The 23,968-nt window shown below is 41.0% G+C and overlaps 1 protein-coding gene and 1 long non-coding RNA gene across 9 annotated transcripts in view; one reads left to right on the top strand and one right to left on the bottom strand.

The window, feature by feature from the left end:
* The window catches only part of smarcd3b (SWI/SNF related BAF chromatin remodeling complex subunit D3b), a 43,738-nt gene that overhangs the window by 2,484 nt on the left and 17,286 nt on the right, over window positions 1-23,968 (bottom strand). For 2 of the 8 annotated variants that reach the window (XM_074621672.1, XM_074621668.1), the window contains exons 2-13: window positions 17,596-17,804; window positions 13,900-13,989; window positions 11,879-11,921; window positions 9,508-9,630; window positions 9,082-9,207; window positions 8,149-8,244; window positions 4,084-4,212; window positions 3,669-3,830; window positions 3,463-3,560; window positions 1,876-2,011; window positions 435-557; window positions 90-191 (exon numbers count right to left, since the gene is read on the bottom strand). In XM_074621672.1, coding sequence (XP_074477773.1) covers window positions 90-191; window positions 435-557; window positions 1,876-2,011; window positions 3,463-3,560; window positions 3,669-3,830; window positions 4,084-4,212; window positions 8,149-8,244; window positions 9,082-9,207; window positions 9,508-9,630; window positions 11,879-11,921; window positions 13,900-13,989; window positions 17,596-17,804 — 1,437 coding nt within the window. The remainder of the gene's footprint in view (window positions 1-89; window positions 192-434; window positions 558-1,875; window positions 2,012-3,462; window positions 3,561-3,668; window positions 3,831-4,083; window positions 4,213-8,148; window positions 8,245-9,081; window positions 9,208-9,507; window positions 9,631-11,878; window positions 11,922-13,899; window positions 13,990-17,595; window positions 17,805-23,968) is intronic. The other 6 variants (XM_074621669.1, XM_074621671.1, XM_074621670.1 and 3 more) reach the window with 6 other exon arrangements.
* On the top strand, window positions 15,796-17,128 carry LOC141759533 (uncharacterized). The gene is made up of 2 exons (XR_012592134.1): window positions 15,796-16,275; window positions 16,455-17,128. It is a non-coding gene; the product is annotated as an uncharacterized LOC141759533 (long non-coding RNA).

The following is a 23,968-nucleotide window of genomic DNA, read 5'->3' on the forward strand; positions in this document are numbered from 1 at the left end:
GAGGAAAAGAAGAAGGAATACGTCATCTGAGCGTCTAGAGGCAGAGCTGCAGAGCTGTTGTGAAGTGAGTGTAAAAGACAGCTCCTCACCTTGCAGTAGAAATAGCGGCTGACGGCCTCCTGGGACCAGGGCTCGTGGTAGAACGCCGCCCTCCTCTCCTCTTCAGGGTTCCCCACCACGTCTGTCATTAACTGCAGCCGATGAGGAGGAAATCATTAATGATAGGACTAAATAATAACCAGCGTTAATGTTATATGTGGAAACTTTGATATTCAAAGTGACCAGTGACTACAGCTGCCAGATTCTTCTGTATTTTATTATCCACCCCGACATCCTGAACATTATGTCCAAATAAAGGCAGTGAAGTTGCTTCAATGGAACTTTAAATGATGAAAGGAGCGACATGAGTGTGTGCGTGCTTATAAATATCAAACCTTAAGGTCTCGGCTCTGGGATTTGAGCCAGTCCTGGATGTAGCCCTTGGGATCTCTGGAGAAACTGAGCATGAAGTCCCTCTGGATCTTCAGCTGGTTGATGGACTCGATGGTCTCATGGATCTGAAAGAGGAACAGACACATACTATACATCAGGAAAATCTATTAAAACTGATTCTGTATCAAGTCTCAGAACTAAAATCTTTATGGTGGGCTTATAGATGTAAACATCAAGAGAAGCAACAGAAGAAAAAGTGATTAAACTGAGTCTCCAAATCTGCCCACCATAACAAATGCACTTCAATACAGGCAGTTAGAAATAGAGGTGAATGAGATAAAAGAATATATAGAAAGAGGTATAACTCTACTATGGCACATTAGGGCCATTGTAGGGAAAAAATAGATAAATTACGGAGCAGGAGAGGGGGTAATATTTTCGAGAAAAAAATAATTTTCTAAATTTACAAGAAAAAAACGTAGATTTTCTAAGATTAAAGTCACAAATGTACGAGAAAAAACTCACAAATTTATGAGAAAAAACTAGAATATTCCCTGAGATTAAAGTAAACAATTTACAAGAAAAAAACTAGAATATTCTCTGATATTAAAGTCACAAATTTTCAAGAATTTTTTTATATCATATGAGATTAAAGTGGTAAATTTGGGAGAAAAAAATTTAATTTACGAGAAAAAAACTACAATATTATTTGAGATTATAGTCACAAATCTACGAGAAAAAAACTAAAATATTGTCTGAGATTAAAGTTGTAAATTTACAAGAAAAACATAAAAAATTTTCAAGACAAAAAAACCCGGAATAATAGTGTTGTTTTGTCAAGGAAACACATTGCTTCACTTTGCAAAGTTGGATCAACTCATCACACCACAGATGCCGCCGCTTGCCGTGTATTATGCCGGCAGTGGATGACCTAATCAAATTATTCTTTGCAATCGGATTTAGCAAGAAGGAAATACTCGTGATTTTGGCCCAGAATCACCACATTATCATAAGCCTCTAGACTTTAAAGAATTGTTTTCTTCTTCTTCTTACTGAATTTAGTTTGTTTTTTTTACAAATTTACCGCTTTAATCTGAGAAATTCAGAGGTTTTATAAATAAATAAAAGCAGCTATACTTGCTGCTGGGTATGATTTTTTTTGTTCTTGTTCCTTCCTGGTCACACACATCAACAAATGTTTAAAAGTTAAAATGTGTCTGTTAAACATAAATCTTGGTCAAACATTAATAGTTCCTATAACAGAAGGGTGTGAAATCCATTGCAAGCAAACTACCATAAAAAAAAAAGCTCCTGCTAAAAATATATGTGCAATAAAATTGGTTGTTCCCCCGAGGCAGCTTAGTTATCACCTTGGTGAGATTTACAGCATCAAAGGTGAATCAATCCACAGTTTGTATGCTGTGATGCCGGCGGTGATCTCACCTTGTTGTCGAGCGAGGCGATCTCCTGCTGGTTGGCGGTGGAGAGGAGGAAGCTGCTCATCTGGCCCTTCAGGGGGTCTTCCACCTCCACGTCGATGTCGTAGCAGGCCGTCTTCTTCTGGTCGTTGGGATCCACGCTGACAGAGAGCAAACAGATGCAGAAGAAAATCGTTAGAGAGATCTTTCAACAAATCCTTAAAAGCATGTCGCAGTGCCTGGAAAGATTACTGAATCCATGTTCACTTATAAGATGTGTCTTTTCTCTTATATAGTGAATAATAACAGCACGTTTTTATTACAAACCTACAAAAAACATGAATTGAAGAGGCAGTTTCTACTGTCTAATGGCCAACACTTGTGGTGCAAGAGTGGTTTATTAATTTTATTATATTATATCTATTATTTGAAATTATTCTATTTTTATGTTCACAAATAAAGTTAATTGAAAATACAAAAAAACTATTTAGAATAAGCTTGAAGACACATTTTCTAACTCATGAGGCCACACTAAGAAAACAAAGAAAATGTTTATAGCTATTTTAATTAAATATATTTTTAAATTGTTACTTTTTTCTACAAATGTGCAAAACATACACAAAAAAATTTATTCGGGCTGCAACTAACAATTATTTTCTCAATTAATCACTTGCTCTGGAGCAGGTTATGTTCCAGATAAGAGATCAACTCGTATAAAAGCACCGCGTACTGACCAATCAGAGCTCTGTGCGGTGATTGTATGATAATATTACACACATCAGAAGAAGTTTAAGTCATAATCCAGGCTAAAATCAACACAGTTTAAACTGACAAATGCAGTAATGACAGCTGGATTTATGCTGTGGGTGTTTACCGCTTTGAATTATGTTTTTATATTTATTTTTTTACTTGCTCTTGAATCAGTTTCACACCACCTGAGAGGGGGGACACAGCTGAAAGAAGGTTGAAATAGTCATACATGCCATATCATAATTAATAGATATAATGAGGTGTAATCCTTTCATCCTTAACACATAGTAAAGCTATTTATATCTAAACAACAATATATCACTTTTGAGTCTGTTAATTTACGCATTCACACATCGGGAGTTTTTTCTTTTGCCAGCTGTTCTTCCTGCATTTCGCAGCTTCAACTGTGTTACTTTTAGCCTGGATTCTGAATTTAATTTCTTCGTATTTGTCTAATATAGTTTCTTTCTTTGTTAAATGTGCCGCTCTGCCTGTCTGTCTGCAAGTCTGTGGACTTGTTCATGTCTGTGATTGGTCATATGCTGCAAACACCTCCCCGTTCATGTGAACGCGCTCACAACCAGACTGAGCAGCCCTGGGTTGATTTACCGAGTTGATAACCACCGTCTTAGGACCGCTTACCGAGATCTCGTTTGTTAGGTTAAGTGAAGCCAGATAACGAGAAGATACTCTGGGTATGATGAACTCGCTTCCTAGTCCTCGGGACGCTCTCGAAAAAAATATTTTGATCTCAATGAGGCGTTTCATGGTTTAATAAGGTTTGTATCATAGAAATAAAATAGGTATTAATTACATATTAATTCTATATCTATGGTTTATATGCAGTAAAAGAGGAATGTACCTGATGACATGGTTGATGACGATGGGGTCGGGGGGTAACAGGAGGTTGGTGAGGCGCTGAGGGATCTCAGAGAACTTCAGCCGAGGGCAGTCAAAGATCTGTAGAGGAGGGAGGGAGAAAATATATCACATTCATAATCATATTTTCGGCAACACAGACATTAATATTTATGCAACAACAGTGTGATTTATAGTGTGATCTTGTACCTGTTGGAAGTACTTGTCACAGTTGATGTACTCCTTGTCATGGGAGTCCTGCAGCTTGTTGGTCTTGACGTACTGCCAGAGGGCCTGGATGATGCAGGAGCGGGTCTGAGTGTGAATGCCAAGCAGGCGAGCCAGGCGAGGGTCCAGCTTAAACTGGGGAGGCTGCGGAGACGATATATAATCGCATTACAACACTTTAGTACAGCCGCCCACCTCGGAGCCTTTTACATCATCACATCTGACGTCCTCATCGCATTTCCCCGGCTCGGAGATGGATGTCAGGTTCAAAATGGAGCCTTTAATGCACTCTGTAATGTTTCTGTAGGCTGGTGGTTATCAGTGACGTGAGGCCTGCAGGTTGTCACTACAGCGGCTGATTTCATGGATTAAGTCACAGAGCGTGTGGCGCCCTCACCTGGTAGTCCAGCATCAGCAGCAGAGTGCAGCGCACGCTCACGTCTCCCGGCCGCTTCACCTGGAAGCCGTCCGTCTCCTGAGTTGTGGGCGTGCGGTGCCACTGAAACAGCAAACCGCCACATGTTGACTACACACCCCAAACTACTGAGGTGGTTTATTCAGACTGAATGTTCTTATTTAAGTTTCACACTTCATCATCAGTTTGTTTCACACAATATTAATCAGAACTGTTAATTAATTCATACTTTAAAGACCCTGAACATCTGTTTTGACAGGTTACAATTCACACCGTCTTAACATACAAATATAAATCCTGCATGCTGTATATACACATGTATACAGGCATACACTGTACATAACCACCTACTTCATATCTATGAAGTAATCAGTTGCATTATCCATTCAAAATGTTTTCCTTTGCACTATTTGTTTACAAGCCATCATCAGGTTGAAATTTTAATTTGTTCAATACATTGCTTTATGACCAAAAGCCTGCAAAAACTGATACATGTCCTCAGTTGTACTTTGTTTTTAGTGCTAATTACCAAATGTTAACATGCTAACACGCTAAGTAAGGGATAATGTAAAGCGAGCCGGTCATTGTTGTGAAATAAACCCCAACAGGGCAATGCAAGACCCCTCTGCATCGCCCTGTTGGGGTTTATTTTACAACAATGACCCGCTAGCTGTACATTATCCCGCTTATTACACGGCTACTTACTTCAGAAATCAAAACTTTGACACAAAAATGGTCCGCTAGAGTCTGAGATCTGAGCTGCGTCCATAGCAACGGTCTGCTATAAATAAATAACAGACAGCAGAACTTTGTGATTGACCAATCAGAATCGAGTATTAAGCAACGCCGTGTAATAAACTAAGATGGGGAACATTATACCTGCTAAACATCAGTGTGTTAGCATTGTCATTGTGAGCTTGTTAGCGTGCTGACATTAGCCTCGTTGAGTGTTCGGATATTGGATATAAAAATATCTAATGATTTCTTCCTGAACTCTAACTTTGATTATTATTTAAAAGGTACAGTGTGTAGGATTTAGTGGCATCTAGTGATGTGGTTGCAGATTGCAACCAACTGAGTACCCCTCCGCTCACTCCTCCCTTTCCAAGACTGCGGTAACGTGAGCCGCCGAGTACGAAACCTCGCTCAGAGGCCATCCTATACCACAATAACACTACGTTAGGAGCAACGGAAGTCAGACGGCATCTGGCGGTACCACGGTTTTACACTCTGCAGCTCACGTTACCGCAGTTTCACAAGCGTGTCGGAGAACTACGGTGGCCTTCGGGTAACGTATAATGTCCACGTAGTCCACGTAAAATGTGGACTCTGTGAAGAGGACCTGCTCCCTATGTAGATATGAAGGGCTCATGCTAAGCTAACGAAAATTCTTAGTTTCAGGTGATTATACACTAATGAAAACATAGTTATGAATACTATTTTCCATTTCTGCCAATAAATCCCCTGAAAGCCTGCACACTGGACCTTTAATATTTAATGTTGTAGAGAAATACTTATCAATGGCTTTAAGGAAGCTGCAGACTGTTTGAAGGAGGATATTTGGCACAATTAACATAAGCACAAAGACGTCTCTAGCAGCCATGATCTTGACCTAGAGCGCAACGTCTGTGGTTTGGTGAGAGGTTAAATTTCTGCAAACTAGCCATGCACGGTGTGCTGAGAAACTAAGATAGCAAAAGGTTAACCATGTGGCCGTGCAGCTGAATGTTATCACACTCAGGATCACACTGTCAACGCAGACTTGAAGTGAAATAACAGAAAAACTACATATGAACCCGGAACAAATACAACTATTTCCACAAGACTCTGTGTTTCAGTCTTTGTGTTGATGTATATCAGAACCTCTCCTGTATCCAACCGCAGATGAAATGCTTTTTACAACTCCACTTTATCTTAACTGCTCAGAAACTGAAAAGAAAAGCACTTTAAGCACCATCTTCAGTATAGTGGATTGCAGTAACTTGGCACGCAATACAGAGTAATGTTTTCCTCCAACCAATGGCTGATTCAGTACAGATTAAGTACTGATTGTGCCTCAAGGTGGAGAAAAAATTCTTTTGATGGAAAATCATTCAGAGCGATGCACCTGAGTGCCTTGCCAAAATTCCCTCTTAAAAAGAGGAACCTTGAGAAGTCATAATTTTCACTTTGAAACTCTTCAAGTGTTTTTTTTAAGTCAATACGTTTTTTGACGATACAAAGTGAAGGGCAGCTAATGATTGTTTTTCCATAAGTAAGCACTTGATTTCTGCAGCTCTCACACCTGCATGTTAAAACAACCTTGCCATGTTGAAAAAAGAAGCCTCTTCCTTTCTGTTGTATTAGAAAATCAAATTATGAATAAAGAGAGAGGGCAGTCCACTCTCTCCGTCTGTTCTATTTTGTATTTATCCAAAGGGCATGTAAGAAAAGGAAGCAGGTTAGTTGGGGTGATTGTAGCTGGAGACTTAACCAGACAACACGAAATAACACGTCTCTCGTCTGCACGATGAAGAAGTCGTCACCGACCCTGACTGTGTGGCTCAATAGTCTCTGATTTGAGCCGCACACAAAAGCTCTTTTACTAATGGATGTGATCTCAAATGAAAGCACTGACCTACAAAGTGACAAACTAGTTGTCCAGGTTGTGAATATTGAAGGGATAAAACAGATATTGAAGCGACAGTTCAGGGAAACACGCCTATTAGCCTTCTTGCAAAAAATTATCTGTTTTGTGATTTGTGATACGGAGCTATATAAATAAAATTGACTTGATTTGACTTTAAGAGAAGATCTAATTAGGCCACATAATAAAACACCTACAGTATGTGGGTGGACTACAGGTGTGTAGTGGAACTAAGCCATTGTTAATGAGCTTCACTTGTGATATCGCTCATATCTGTCCATTAAATATGAACAAAATCGGCCTATCAGCACCTCTAAAGCTCACTAATTAACATGCTATATTTGGTTTGTTTAATCTGTACAATATATATACTGTATATATACAATATATATATGTATATATATATATATGCAGTTTTACAGGGAGCCTCACAATGACGAGGCTGTAGCTTCATATTGAACCATAGACTGTATATGAGATGTGGACGTAGTCACCGTGACGTCACCCATTGGTTTGTGGACTGCTGTTTTGAAGCCTCAAGTTTGTCATTTAGGCCGTTACCATCTTGTTTTTTTGCAACCAGAAGCAAGCAGAAACTAGTGATTGAGACCATAAACTCCTGTATTACAATGTTTACTGAGGTAATAAATCAAGTGAGGATGACGTATGACCTGCAGCTTCGACTATAGTCGTACGTCATATTCCCATTTTAGCAACGACCTTCTTTTAACTTTGAACACCAAATTAAATTATTTATCAAAAATATTTGGCAAACAGTGTGGCTAATTAACTTAGTCAGGAAATCAAATAAATATGAAATATCACAGAAAAAGCCTAAATACACAGGAGGGGGGCTTTAACAGTGATGAACAGTCCGTCCCACACACACTAATGTAAAAATCTGAGACGGTAATTTTCACTAATCCTCAAAGAAAGTTTTAATGGGATTTGAAAGTCGAATAAAAACCCAGAAGGTATAAAAGATGTGGAACATTTTAAAGTTTGAATGGAGTTTCTATCTGAAAGTATGAATTAGTGGATAAGAGTTTAAAATGTATGAAAAAGTTGAAAGAATGAATAAAATTCTGAACATTACGTCCGTTCACTTGAATGCAGAATTTATATATTTCTGAAAGTATGAAAGGTATGACTGATAAAAGTAATCCCAACAATCGTGTTCAAATTGAGCTGAACGTTTTGATGTTTGACTGAAGTTTCTACATTGAAAAATGTGGAAGGAGTTAAGTGAGGAATAAAGCGGCTGAGGAACAATAATAAAGAGCGAGGCGAATGAGAGCATGTAGTGCTACCGCCACTGAGGACAAGCTGACATTCATTCATTTTAAAAACACTGATACTAAAAAAGTTTGCAATCATTTTATAAGAGCAGGTAAAAAGTCGATTGGATAGTTTGAACTGACCTCAACCAGGTGGTTGTCAGGACCGTAGAGGTCTTTGTCCAGCTCAATCACCAGGCTCTTAAAAAACGAAGAGAACTTCTTCTTCTGCTTCCCCGGCTGTGACACAGAAAGAGAGAGAGAGGTGGTTAATTAATGTCTAAATCAGACACACAAAATCCAAAAGCAAACAAAAGCATTGCTTATAGCAACGCGACAAACCCACAAGAGGCCGAGTGAGATCAGAAGCAAAGTGAGACACACTACGCATTCTCAGGGTCCACTTCCTCTGAGCTCGACCAGAAATATTTGTGGTTTGTGAAACCTAAATGCTTCCTACCGCTGTGAGACGACGGCCTTGCCCCGGACTGCTAAGAACATCAGAGCTCATTGAAGTGAAGCTTACGGTCCAAAAACAAATGTGTGATCCTTTCTGCTTTTCAAGCTGCATTCACAGTCTCTTTAAACACTCTCAAAACATCTCGTCATACTTCTCTGTCAGAAGTTGTTTGAGCACGTCATTATCGCGCGTGTGACTGCCGGCCAAAAACGACCCAGAGCAGCACATTCTCACACTAAATGGGAAGATTATGATCTCAGTTCTTTTTTTAGAGGACAAGCAGCTATTTGATGACATAATACTACACCCTGCAGCAGATCAGTAGCATTCAGTAGCTTCAGGACAGTACCGCACGAATGTACACACATGCACCTTTACACACAACAAACGGCAATATCCGGCTGAGAATAACTAATAATAATTCATGTTGAATATGAATAATGAGGGATTATTCCTTATTTCATGGGCTACTTTGGGATTTATACGTTATTATTACATACTTTTATATTAAAAAACCCCAAAACAAAGCATTCAAATACTGATTAGAAGGACGATTACTATGGAAACAGTCGAAACCCTAAAATGCGCACTGTATATTTCAGATGGACGAAACTCACATCATCCAGCAACTTCCCCTCTACTCGCAGTTCCCACGATGCAATGCTGCCGTCTGAGTCATCAGCGTCGGGTCTTGCAGGGTTGAAGGTGTTAGATATGTAAAGCCTCAGCTTACGCTTCTGCTGCTGACACAAGGGCACATAAAAACACCGGAAATCAAACGGACATCTCACAAAATATCAAATTATATGTCATCATGCAGGTGCCCCATCTGAACTGATTAAAATAGTGCTCTAATATAACAAGAGTCAAGAAATCAGATGAGTCTTTCTGTGTTTTAAGATGAGACAAAACTAAAAAAAAGTTATTTAAGACCTTTCAGTACATGTTTAGCTGCAAATATAAATAACAGTTTTATTTCTTTTCAGGAATGGTGTTTTAGACTGACACCTTGAGGTCGCCGGCTCTTGATTTTTCTTCCTTACCTTCATCGGTCTCTTCAGTGCTTCCTGGATGTCCACACGTTTGCGCATGATGGTCTGGTCCAGTTTGCGCTCAAACGCCAGCAGATCCATGTAGGCCTGAGACTCAGGGACCAGCTCACGGATCTGCTCAGAGGGGAGACAATCTGACATTAAAATCTTTACATCACACACATTAGATAAAGGACTTTCTTCACATATACTATCTGAATATCACTGAAAGGCTTAAGCAGATTAGCTGTCTGCCCTGGCTTAGTGCTGCAGGGGGTCCAATGTCTTATTTCAAGGACATTTAGCCCCATAACATTGTTTCGTTTTAAGTTCAATAGTTCAACGCTTCGTGATATTCACTTTCTTGCCAAGAGTTAGATGAGAAGATCGATACCACTCTCATGTCTGTACAGTGAACATGAAGCTGGTGATTGTTGGAACGGTGGTAAGACTAACCAAGATGGTTTTGATGAGTTTTCTTTTTTGTGTGTTTTACGATGATCAGCGAGGTCAAATTACTGTTTCTGTAAATTGGAGTCTGGTGGCTTTGAGGAGCGCATATAACAGCTGTTTCTTTTCCCTCTAACTCTGTGAATTAAAGGTTTATTTAGACCAAACCAGAGTTGGTGACTGTTGTTTTATCTTGTTTCTGTCGAGTTTGAACGATGTGTGTTTTGGTAAAATTACGGTTGTCTGACTGGAGTCAGGCGGCTTTGAGGAGAGCATATTAATTGTGTGCTTTGCACGTTGATAAATTCTAATAATTGTCCAATTCCCTGTTGATTTTACTTATAAAATATTCACTTCAACGTGCGTCACATAGTATTACATTGAGTACTGCAGTCATTTGTCCCAGGAATGAATGCAGACTGTAACCTTTCCCACTAAAGGCAAAAGCCAGATGTTAGTGGGTGTTAGTGTTTTTTTTTGTCCAGTGGGAAAATATATATACATACATTTATATATATATATATAGTACAATAATCAAACCCAAGACTCAGTATTTCTATGGCTGCACCGACCTTTCCATCAATTTTCTTGATGTCTTGTGCATCATTACGTATCCATTTCCACCAACATTTAGCCTGACATATTTACTATTTCCGTTAGAACGTTTGGGATCTCCACTTGAATTTGAAATAAAGTTCAGAGAGTTCAAACACAGTTTGGCTGCACAGAACGAATTTGTGCTGACTGACCCACCGCCAGGTTAGTAGGGTTCATACAGTAGGTTTAACTCAAGGCGGTGGTCTCGGGGTTTTAAGATTCAGACCATGAGCTGTAATGCCCCCGATTCGACTCCAGTGAGGGACTTATGGTGTATGCCATTCCCCATCTCTCTCTCTCCTCTGATCTCTCCAGGATCAGCAATCTAAAACCCAAAAATACTGACATACACCTGTGACACAATATTTAATATCTTGTCATCCAATAAAATCTTCATCAGATGACTAAATGATTACAGTATATGGAGTATACTGTGTTCAGTATCTGCTGCTGCCCTGCCCACCATTAATACAGTGGTCCACACCATCCTGGGGACACTGGGGGATAAAAATGAGATGCAGAGTGTGCAGCCAACCAGCCAGGACTCAGACATTACCATACCGATGAAAGTCCTCGGAACATCAAGGGCTGCTGCTTACTTACCAAACTGTGCACACACACACACACACTCCTCCTCCCTCCGTCTTCTTCCCTCTTTCATGTTTCTTTCTAAATGGCTGCCTACATTGTTCCCTCTCATTCCTTCTCTATCTCCATCTCACTGCCTTTCACCGGAGCCGAGGTGCCGAGCAGACGGAGCAGACGGAGGGAGCGTGGCAGACATTCCCTGTCCCTGACTCATTATTGTGGAGTGGCGCCCCGGCCATGCCTACTGCTATCTCTCTGTCTGGGTTATGTTAGGGGATAAGACCCGAGCCAAGATAATCACAGTCTCCAGACCTCCGTAGTTTTAAGCCTTGTGTATGTGCTGGCCAGGACGTGGTGAGGTGACGGCGTGGCACTGGGCCGAAGAACCGAGACCGCGGGATGAAAATCGCAACCTCGGTCGGCACAGACTCACCTGTGGCAACGTGGCGTTTCTGCTTCGCTTCTACTTGTGGTTGCGTCTCCGCCATATCCCGCTGACTACTCCAATTTAAATCAATGAGCCACCATCCGAATACCAGAATGAAACCCTACAACCTAAAAACCTCCTGATCGCTCCCCTCATCCTCTCCCTCCTCATTTGGAAATAACACATAATCGTCCGGCCCTCTGCGCCTTCCAAGATCCCCTGACATCAAAAACCGACCGGGATTTTTTCCACTTTGCACACAGAAACCACAATAACACACACATTAAAAAACAACAAAGGTAAAAAAAGATGCAGCCTCACCCTTTGCGGAAGAATCTTGTCTGCCATTTTCCTTCTCTTAGCACTAGAGAGAGGGAGAGAAAGACAGAGAGAAAGAGGAAAAAGGGAGCATGTTACTATGGTGACTGATAGCGTAGCACCCAGGCCATCTGCTAAAATGCTGGGCCATATCCAGCACCCCAGCATCCCAGCTGTGTGTGTGTGTCTGGGAGTGTGTGTGTGTGCGCATATGCGCTGGTGTGTTTATGTGTGGTGTCTGAAATGCAGCAGTCCACCTGGAGATCGAGAGCCTCTAACAGCCAAAAAAGTGTCACATCAACACACCTCTCGCCTGACATGCATTCACTTATTCACTGCACACACACACTGGGGCCGGTGCAGCAGGACTCAGGACGGTAACAGGATGTGTGTTCAAGAGCTTTTAGGAATGGATTTCACAGAGTGTGTGTGTGGGTGTAGATGTTTTCATTCATGAATGTTCCTGCTGTGTGAGAATATTTGTTTATGTTATACTTACCAGAGAGGGGACTGAGAACAATAAGACAAACTGTGCCAAGTTGGAGCCTTTTGTCAGAACTTTCATACTTCGGTGACACTGATTACAAAAACAACTACAAAAACAACACTACAGCTTCCTTCGCTGTTCAAGAACTCCTTTAAATATTCAATCTGTGATATGTGGAGCACGCTTGTAAATTCATGCAAGTGTTCTGTAGTTGCAGAAGGACACTGCCTTTAAAGACGGCACTACACTGCAAAAATAGCAATTCAATAAAAAGTCAGAATAATTTATTTTAGGATGATTTATCAAAGATAAATATAATCTTGCCGTGTGGGGTGTAAAGAAGCAAAAGAATTTGTGTCTTATTTCAAAGATCTCGTAATCTTCTCTGTAGTCCTGTTTTAGGATATTAACTCTTGAATTGAGTTAAATTAAAAGACAATCTAGCCTACTTTCAAGCACCTTTATTGTGAATTTGTTCAATTTTAAAATTTTTTTTTTTTTGCTGAAAGAGTTAGATGAGAAGTTTGATACCACTTTCATAACTACCTGCTAAATATGAAGCTACAGCGAGCAGCTGGTTAGCTTAGCTTAGCATAAAGAATGGAAACAGGAGGAAACAGCTAGCCTGGCTCTGTCACGACAGTGTTCCTTCTCATCTTACTCTCTGCAACAAAGTGAATAAATGCATTTCCCAAAAATGTCGAACGATTTCTTTCAAGGGTAGATTGATTTATGTGGTCTGATTTCTACGCTAGCTCATAATCTTTTGCTTTCCTGATTTTCTGTTTGATACTAGGGGTGGGCGATATGGATAAAATCTTCGGTATCGGACATTTCATATTGCAATATCAATATGCATTGTGATAAAATCTAAATTTAAAATAGTAGGAACGAGAAAGATAAAAAACGAACGAGAATGTCTGCTTTTTGGATAATCAAAAAGGTGCACTAAAGGTGCATGTTGGTTAATAACATTGCCCATCATTGCTATTAAAAGGGATAGATACCACAGTATAAACAATACAGAAACATCTCTGCATATGTTTGTGCGTGTAGTATATATCGTCATATCGCCCAACCCTAGTTGATGGTTTCTTAATATTTCTTTCTTGCTTGTAGAAGGGGATTTTTTTTTTTTGCAGTGTAGATAAATGTTCTATCACAGAGCACTGCAACGGTCTGTGAAGCAGTATGTTACATCAGCATGCCAAATACTGAAACAAGCCTGCTGCAGGGAGAATTGAAAAGATCCGGGGGTGCATTGCAAAGGAAAACACAAACCTGCATCACACACAATCCTCCATTTCACAACTGTTTCTAAAAGGGGTTTGAGATTGGATTCTACTTTATTTCTTGAAACGGTTCCCATCATGCCATGCTCCAGTCCAAAGCATGCACCACTAGAGGGTCAACTTCTAGGCCTGGACGTATGGTTCGGCCGTAAAGACTCATTCAGGGAGTGCTGGGCTCGGGGGTGAAAAGGCTAAATAGGCCATCAAACGTAAGAAAATGGACATGCAGCAGAATAAACTCCTACTTTGATCCGAGCGTGGGATCTGATTGTGGCTCTCTCATGTCCATCTGCCTCGCCGGCATCTCATTGGCTCCGGGGAATCCGACTGGCTTCCTAAGGATTGGTGAGGATTCGAAGGTTGTCCGATTAGAGTTGTGGCGAGACACACACTCAAGTAGGATGTCAGAGGAGGGGGGGGGGGGGGACACCTGGTGGTTCTGGCTGTTTGTGTGTCTGTGTGTGTTGGATGTGTGTTAAGTTCAAGGGTCTGTTAGTAGGTGCAAACTCTCAGACAAGGGCAGGCACTGGGGATGGGCGTGTGAGCGCGTCCATGCACGCACAAAGTGCAGCAGAGGAGGCGTCCTGCTCATCTGAGGGACACGCTCATTCAACAAAGTTTCTCTGTGAACCAAAACAATCATGCTTCACACACACAGACAGACAATACACTGAACACACTGTGAACTGTGTGTATCACAGGAAGAGGAGCAAACAGGCAGTGTGCGAGTTCAGCTCTATTGTTTTCGGCTCTGAATGTTGCATTGATGAAGTAATGTGCAGATGAAGACAACATGCATGCTATTCACTCCTTTTCTGCTCATTTCCCAAAGCAAATCGCAAACCTCTCTAAGCATTTCCTCTGTCCAGAAGCTTAAACCAGCCGGCCTAGCAACAAGATACCTGTTTCATTATCCCATGAAGCTAGCGATGTTCTTAAGCAACCTCTAAGTGTCCTATACCAAGCGTCATGAGCAGCAAGGAGCGTTTTTCGGTTGCTTCAAGGACAAAGACCAAAATTAACAGCCAAAATCAAGATATCAAAGCTTTATAAATACCACCGTCCTCATTGGAAATACAAGATCAAATTGAAAGTTTGCAAAAAATCCCTAACACAAACCAATTTTAAAAAAGAAAACCGGAACTAAACTGGTGCTGAGACATGTAATATGGAATAAGAATGGGCTAAATTATGACTTAGAGTCTGTGAGAGACACACTGACAACTAAATCAACTGACTGAGGTGGTGAATTCAGTGGCAGCCATGTTTGAGGTGACTCTCAGATCCGGTAGCAAAGCATGCAACAATCACAGAACAGTTTGATGGAAAGCCCACAGTCTTTAACTGATTCTATGCAACTAAAAAGGCTGATTTATAGTTGTACTAGATACCGCCAGATCCTACACACTGGACCTTTAAGTCAACCTCTCCTCAATTAGATCCATGCTTGTTCACGGAGGAGTAGCTGGAAATGCGATGCTACCAAGCAGACCAATCAAAGTAGTTGAGTTCTGCGTCGCTGCGACGTGTATTTACAGTTTTGGGGAGTTTCACGTCAGGGTACGGCGTAGGGTACACGTTAGATTTGATGGAGAAGTATAAATCACGCTTAAAGAAGTGTTTCACCCTCAGCCTTTACGATACAACGGCACACCGTGATAGAAACACAAGAATCACAAGAACTACAATGACAAACTTTAGGTTGTATAAAATGCGGCTAGAAAAGCTGCTCAGGGCTGCTCAAGAGGATTTTTGGAAATGAATGTGATAATGTGCATCTGAAATGTTACAGTATGCCCAAGATGATGCTGTAATATATTTAGACATTTTAAAGCACACATGAGATAAATCCACACAGAAGTCTTTGCTTTAATATGCTTTTTACCGCTTTAACCTCTGTCCTGAGTATTCCTCGCTCTGAGACACACTCACCATGAGCCTCTATATTAAAACCTACACTTTTACCTCATTGGGTTTTGTGTGATACAAATGTTTTCCAACCCTTTCTCCAAGAAATTACATTTATACACTACTAATTTGCAACAACAAATATGTTTTCTAGTAACATAATTGGAAAACGTTAGTCGCGTAACCACACGCGGGACTGGGTTCAAAGTCCTCTGCCCGCCATCTGCCTGTGAGTTATGTGGCCTTTCCTTTAGTACACAAAATGTTTCCGTATTTGGGGGAACAAATTAGTAGTATCTAAACGTAATTCCTAGGACACAAGGTTGAGTATTCATAGCCCTTTATGCAAAGCGAACTAGAGTTAAATCCTATTTTTAGCAGCAGCTTTGCGTAGGACAGCGTTTGTTCTGCAGAGCGAGTGTCGCTGGGACCATAAGGTCTCAATGACACTGCAAACACAGGTGGCCCGCCCTCAGCTGGCAGCGTCGAGGGGTCTGAGCGGGACGGAGGAGAGCGAGCGGGGAGCCGGAGCGGCAACTTGTTTGCCAGAGGACACACAAAAAAGCAACAGAGAGACAGAGACACCTGGACGGGTCACCCTGGACCATCGATCAGACCCTCCTCCACGCAGCCGGCCGGGCCGCTCTGGGGGGGGTTGATGCCCCGACGGAGGACAACATTTCCCCTGACCTGTTCGACAAGCCTGCTTAATTGTAAGTGGATCAATCGTGCTGCAGATACCGAGAGAATGAAACCGAGAGAGAGACAGAGGTCCACCGAGTGCGCATATTGATCTCCTTTCTAATGACCATACCTGCTACACACTCGTCTCCTAACAGACATCATCCTCTGTGTGTGTGTGTGTGTGTGTGTCTGGGATACTGATGTTCAGATCCTTTGTCAAATAGCAGACAATAGATAGTACTAATAGAAGTGCTAGAGCCTGAACGCCTGCAGACAGCAGCATGGACACATAGACGAGACCGTGGGGGCAAACTAGACAACAGAGGAGAGACATGGAGTCACAGCGGAGGGTCGGGATGGTGAGAAGAGGATGCACAGAGCAGTGAGTGCGGCAAAGGATGCAACAGAAACAAGGAGTAGTGGGACAGAGTCGAAACAAAAGTTGAAATGAAAGCTGAACAGAGACACACAAAGGTCATGGTTTCACCTCTCACCAATAGGATTTATGAGATCAGATTCTAGAAATGGTTCGGTACAGGTATGTCTGTTTCTGTGGCTCTTGTTATGATCATCTGTATTATCTTTTTTCTTATTGATAGTACAGTAGTGTGCACAGTGTACTAGATGGAAGTGTACTAACGGAAGTATCCGAATTGAGACACAGTTAAGATGGTGAACATGGTAAACAATACACCTGCTAAACATCAGCAGGTTAGCGTGGTCACTGTGAACACGTAGAGTAGTAACGTAGAGTCTCGTTACTTGATGACTAATCATATTGTAAAATAATCTATACGTCATGTATTGTTAGAAATGTGTTGATACTGGTGCTGGTATGATATCTATGTTTATTGGACCATTAAAGTAATACTTTTTCCAATACCTATTTTCAGGAATATACATTTACTTTTCTCCAAAACCCTTTTAATCATTCAACAAACTTCTTGTGTTTAAAGTTGTCTTAACACAGCAGCTGTATGAGAACGTTGCCTGAATGACATAACGTCTAAAATGAGCAAAACACTGGAATTGTGTGATCAGAAAATAAGTAAAACCCACTTAGAAGTTCGTACCAGCTTTTGGTATTTGACAGTTTTTGATACGGACTAATTTAGTTTGGTGCTGAAAGATATTGTGGTTCGATGCCCAGCTCTGACTACATCACCTGCACATGATTCATGATCATTTCCATGTTTGGTTTTGAACATCTACGCCAGACTAGTAGAGGTCAAAGTGTAACCACGGCCTCCCTCAATCATTCCACACAAGAAGCAGACTAATAAGGAGTTCTATATGCGAGCCGTGCAGTGTTTAGGTCGGAGTTGGAGGTCGACTGGATTCAGACTCACTTTCTGGCCCGGCTCTGGACGGACTGCTGCTGCTGCTGTTGCTGCTGCTGCTGGACCTGCTGGGAGGGGGCAGGCCTCTTACGGCTGGGCTCCATCACCGGGGCGGGCAGGCCGGGCCGCACCGCCGGGCTGCCTCCGTACGGCGGGCCGGGGGGGCCCATGGGAGCTCCCTGGTGGGGCATCCTCGCTCCAGACGGCATGCCAGGACGCTGGGGAGGGAAAACAAGAGAGAAGACGGGTCACATATATGTAGAAAACATCCTCCACTGTGTTTTCTGATTAATTATAATCAGAAATTAGAGCTTCTAAAAATACAACAAAGGAAACATTTGATGAATTGCAACTTTTATGCATTCCCAAAGCTTCTTGTAAACACACTCATCTTATCTGACAAAGTCGAGCTGCAACAAAGAGTGTCACATCAGCTCCTGATCCAGACCTCACACATCTTTTCCTATTTAAAATTAAATTCCGGTGTCTGCTCCGCTTCTAATGAAACTGCAGTCTCCAACCTTTTGTAACATTTCAGTAATCAAACATCAGCTTGAAGAAGTTGGTAAACATGAACACACACTAAGCAAATTTGTGACGTCAACACACGCGATTTCTGAGTTTTGAATCTTTTCCATCTGGTGCGGCAAACATGAAAGAAACTGTGTAGTAAAACTTTAAAAGACCCAATATGGGATTTGTTTGTGTTAGATAGTCGACGTTAGAGCCCAACGTGGAATATGGAGCATGTACTTCAGGCAACTTTTGAGCCCGCAAAGTGTCAGTGAAGTCAATTCATTCATTCACACACATTCATTTTAGCTGAAGCCAACATTTGAAAACTGATACTAGAGCAGCGATCTGTCTTGTTTAAAGATAACTAACACTGGTTTCCAGAAAAATGCCAGAAACAACAACAACCACACTGAGAATAAGCAGCATTGTTTTGTTTCTGTCTTATTTTATCTCGTCTGCTTTAAACAAAAAATTTCACGGCTGAAAAATAGACTAAATGAAGGTTTTCTTTATACTCGGTCACACACACACACACACACACACACACACACACACACACACACACACACACACACACACACACACACACACACACACACACACACACACACACACACACACACACACACACACACACACACACACACACACACACACACACACACACACTTAACAATGCAAACAGTGTCAGAGCCCACAGTCTCACACTCCGGTCTTGACGCCTGGGAACAACTGGGGAACTCTCACCTGTGCCTGTCACTCCCATGACAACAGCAGCTGCCTCAGTTTATTGTCTGAAACCAAATTGGGGGTTTGTATGATAGAAAGAAGTCCTTTGAGTCCTTTGAATGAGAGCACAGACCTCCTTCTGTGTGTGAAGAACTGTATGTCTTCTAATATAATATAATTTAATTACTTTAAATGCAGCAGAGGTGGAAGAAATATTCAGATCCGTTACTTAAAGTCAAAAATATTCCATTATAACTAAAAGTCCTGCATTCAAAATCATCAAAGTTCGTCACATTACTGAAGCTAAAGACGCTCTAACTGAAGCTTTACTGTGACTTTGATACCTTTAAAGGTTCTATATATGAGATTCAGAGCACAGACTGTATATCAGAAGTGGACGTAGTCACCGTAACGTCACCCATTGGTTTGTGGACAGCTGTTTTGAAGCCTCGAAGTCGCCATCTTGGCTTCTTGCAACCAGAAGTGACACGAGAGGGTGGAGCTAAGTACAACCGAACGCTGAATAAGACATTTTTAGGCGACCAAAAAGGTTATAATTAACTTTAATGAACTGAAAACACACTGTGAAAGGGTTAAAGTTGTAAGACGAAAACACGGACAACTCCCAGACCAGACAACGCCGTGGTAGCGACCTGTCATTCACAAGGTAGCCACACCCTAAAGCATCCCCTGCTTTATGGTCTATTTGACTCTAAATGGGACCATAATTTACTAAATGAACATCATGCTGTATTGAAGAAGACTTGAAACTAGAGATTGAGACCATAAACTCATGTTTACAATGTTTACTGAGGTAATAAATCAAGTGAGAAGTAGGCTCATTTTCTCATAGACTTCTATACGATCAGACTTCTTTTTGCAACCAGAGGAGTCGCCCCCTGCTGGCTGTTAGAAAGAATGCAAGTTTAAGGCACTTCAGCATTAGCTTCACTTTTCAGACCCCGCAGTATAAATTTCTGAATATTGTCTTGAGCACCTTTAATATTTCAGGTGAAACTATGGATGGGTGATATGGACAAAATAATGTAGATTTTTTTAAAGAGCTTTGGGACAATTCACGATACAATTTGAATTTTTTTCTATTTTCATGATGTAGACATTTTACATGTTAGTTGATATTATGCATACATGCTGCATATTTTTACATAATTTTGCATTTAATGAAATTATAACCAAGCTAAATAGGGAGTGTTTGGGTGGGGGGTCTGATTAGGGGCCCATGGTTTACTTTTGCCCTGGGGTCGCCTAGCAAGTGAATCCGGCCCTGACTGTTCTATGGTTTGATCTATAACAATGCATCATATTTCATTAGATTATCTCAGGGTTTGTATGTGAAATCTTAATCTGAAAAGTAACTATATCTTTCAGATAAACGTAGTGAACTACGGAGGAGTATAAAGTCACATAAAATGGAGGAACTTTAGTACAAGTACCTCTAAATACAGTGCTCAAGTCACTGTCTGAAATTCATTCTAATCACGAATTGATCCAAAGATATGACAATCATTGACAGTTTCTCAGAAAATATCAAACTATAAATATTCTACAAAGGACAGACAATTTGTCACATTAGACATTTTAAACCATGAAAGATGCTGCCAGTCTATTTTTCTTCTTCTTCTACCTCTCTGTTATTAAAAACACACACATCTAAACCTTGTTTGGCAGAGCCGTGACTTAACAGACCCCAATGTTTAACCATCACCTTGCAAAAAACAATGTCCTCTTTCAAACCGCCAGCTACATTTTGTAACAGAACGACTAAATGTTGAAAAGAGAGAGAGAAAGAGAGAGAGAGAGGACAGCTGAAGGATACAAATCAGGAGTTTCATAACCTCACGTTTCTCCGACATTTCACTGTTTTAATGTGGATTTACCGCGTGTGTGATGAGATTTGATCTTTAGACTGTCCACAAACACACGTGAAGAAGGAAACAAACAAAAGAAGAAGGTAATAAAACAGCAGGGAGGGCACAATAAGATATAACTAGATATCAAACTGGATACTGAATGTATTCACGGGCAGATTTAATAACTCAAAACAGACTCTGACAGCATACGAGAGGCTCAGACTGACGTGTTATGTGCCCTTTGAAACAGTGACCAAGCAGAGATCCTGTGATAAGAGGCCCGAGCAGGCGGCGCTGTCACTCTGACCGGGAGTTTGGCCGGCGAGGGGGGGAGGGGATGTTTTGGGGGTCAACGGGACTGAGATGGGTCTCCGAACGGGAGAGGATAAGACAACATATGGTCGCGGCCTCCTGCTCCAATGTTGTCACCTTGTGCAGCTTTAACAGAGCCGTCTACTTCCTACCTAAGCTGAACAATAACACCCAAACAGACCAGACCTTCAGCAGACAGACTTCTGTTACAAGCGTCTGTCTGGAGAATCTGAGCCTTTCAGATAACAGATACAGAAAAGCAGAGCTGGATAACGTGTAGGATGAGTTTCCCCCTAAATCCACACACACAAACTTTATAATCTGACCTGCTGAACTGACTCCAACACGCTGCCCGGAGCTCTGCCAGCCAGCCAGCCAGCCAGCCAGCAATCGAATCTGCCATGTGGATGGATATCTGAGAAGTGTGTTGGCATCTCTGGAGGGATTTTGAAGAGGCCAAACTTAACCCACACTGTACTAAACATATGAGTCTGTGGGTTGTAACATGGATGGTCCCTTTTAAAGGCTCTGATTGGAATCAAATCTATTAAAAACTGAAGATGAGGTTACTTGACTGGGACATGACTCATTTCTTTAAGGCTCAAACCTAAACTTTTGTCGATTTATCCTCTTTGAAGTGTCAGAAAACCAACCCTGTCTCCTGCTACATTGCATTCCCAGACAGCTAAACTGTATTCTCAATTACGTTTCGAGGGAAATGTATTTACTCCCAGATTACGGTCGCAGTTTTAAACATGTGGTTGTATATGTAAGTTGAAGCAAAAACAAAACAAAAACGCAACAAAATTGCTTGGTTATGTTTACTAAAAATACATCATGGTTTGATTTAAAATGACTACGTTTGTCGCGTTACTAAACTACGTAAATCAAAATAAATCAAAATTCACTTTTGGTTTCATACGGGACACAAACACCGGTCTCTTGGATGAAAGTCCTGTGTTTGTTTGACCCATCCACCACCATGCTTTTCTTTTATCAGATATTCAGTTTACTGTCATGGAAGGATGGATTCATTTTATTTTGTTATCACTAGGGACTGCAACTAACGATTATTTTTATTGTTGATTAATCTGTTGATTATTTTCTCAATTATTCGATTAGTTGTTTGGTCTATAAAATGTCAGAAAATGGTGAAAGATGTCGATCAGTGTTTCCCAAAGCCCAAGATGTCGTCCTCAAATGTCTTGTTTTGTCCACAACTCAAAGATATTCAGTTTACTGTCATAGAGGAGTAAAGAAACCAGAAAATATTCACATTTAAGAAGCTGGAAACAGAGAATTTTGACTTTTTTTTATCCTAATAAATTACTCAAACTGATTAATCAATTATCAAAACGGTTGGCGATTAACTAATAACTAATTGATTAATCGTTGCAGCTCAAGTTGCTAACAAAGTAACTATATATATACACTGTATATTGTTAAAGACAGAACTATAGAAGTCTCATCATCCTAATTGATCATTTTGTTTAAATAATTCCTTCAGATTAATTCATATCCCGGTAATTAAGGACATAATGTTGTACATCAATGTGAGAGTTGTGGGCAATAATTCGATATCAGTGTAATCAGTGGATTTCAGTGGAATAATATTGTGATGGAGCTGCAACAATTAATTGTTTTGAGTAGTTTTTCAAGAAAGAAAAAAGTAAATATTCTCTGATTGCAGCTTCTTAAATGTGAATATTTTCTGGTTTCTTTACTCCTCTATGACAGTAAACTGAATATCAAGACAAGACATTTGAGGACGTCGTCTTGGGCTTTGGGAAACACTGATCAACATGTTTTCACCATTTTATAGACCAAACAACTAATCGATTAATCTAGAAAATAATCAACACATTAATCAACAATGAAAATAATAGCTAGTTGCAGCCTTTGCAGTTGCAGGTGATGATTTGAACATGAGATTTTAAGCTATCCTATCTGCCTCCACCCCGATACAATAAAGGTGAATCTCATTCGTGATGCTTACAACGTTGATAAAAATAAAATCGCATTTAAAGAGATTCAACAGTGACCTTTCTTTCCAGAAAACAGTGTCCCTCATAGTCTGGATCCAAAAAACTAATTCTGGACAGTTTTCATAGCGACTGTTTCTTTGGTTCAATGATCATGGCAAGGTCTGCGGATTACCGAGTGTAACCGGTAGTATTGTGTTTCTAAAAGACAAGTGGCTGTTGAATCTTTTTAAATTTCACTTTTCAATGCTGTGAGCACCACAGGACATTTCTTTCACCTCCTTTGTGTCGGGGTGGAGGCACAAAAAAACCCTCAAAATCTGGGCAAATAAAACCCAAAACTATCTGCATGGATAGTTCTGTAATCCTGTTTTAATGATGCAGATCGGAGAGTAAAGGTGAAGATAATGTTCAAAGGTGCGATCACACACACAGACGCAGTTACAGATGACGGCGCTACAGTGTGTCGTATTATGTTTTGGCTTATCGGGGTTTCCCACGCAGAGCGCTGGAAGGCTTTTCTCATCGACGTGGCCCTCGCTGACCTCCACACACACACACACACACATATGAGAGAAATAAGGGGGGGGGAGGTAAGGCAGATAATGAGAGAGAAAGAAGAAGAGACCTCAGCCGGGCCTTCAGCCCACCCATCAGTCCTAGAACCAGACCTCGGCCAAACACTCTCCCCCACAAGCACACACACTGCTGCTGGGAGGCAGGAACACCACGACCTTCGGTAACCACAACAATGTGTGCACGTATTTATGTTGCATCTGTGCATTTGTGTGTGTAAAAGCTTCATCAAAGGGGGGGAAAGTAAACGTCATCCGTCGCCACAACTGCGCCGATTCATCCCCATATCCCATAGTATAAATATTTCTCCATTCTGCAGCACAACGAGGAGGGAACCTGCCGCAACTATTATAACAAGACTTTTCCATCTTGAAATGTGGGGGAGAGAACGAGCAA

Source organism: Sebastes fasciatus, chromosome 21, assembly GCF_043250625.1.
Source record: "Sebastes fasciatus isolate fSebFas1 chromosome 21, fSebFas1.pri, whole genome shotgun sequence".
In the NCBI taxonomy this organism is placed as follows: Eukaryota; Metazoa; Chordata; class Actinopteri; order Perciformes; family Sebastidae; genus Sebastes; species Sebastes fasciatus.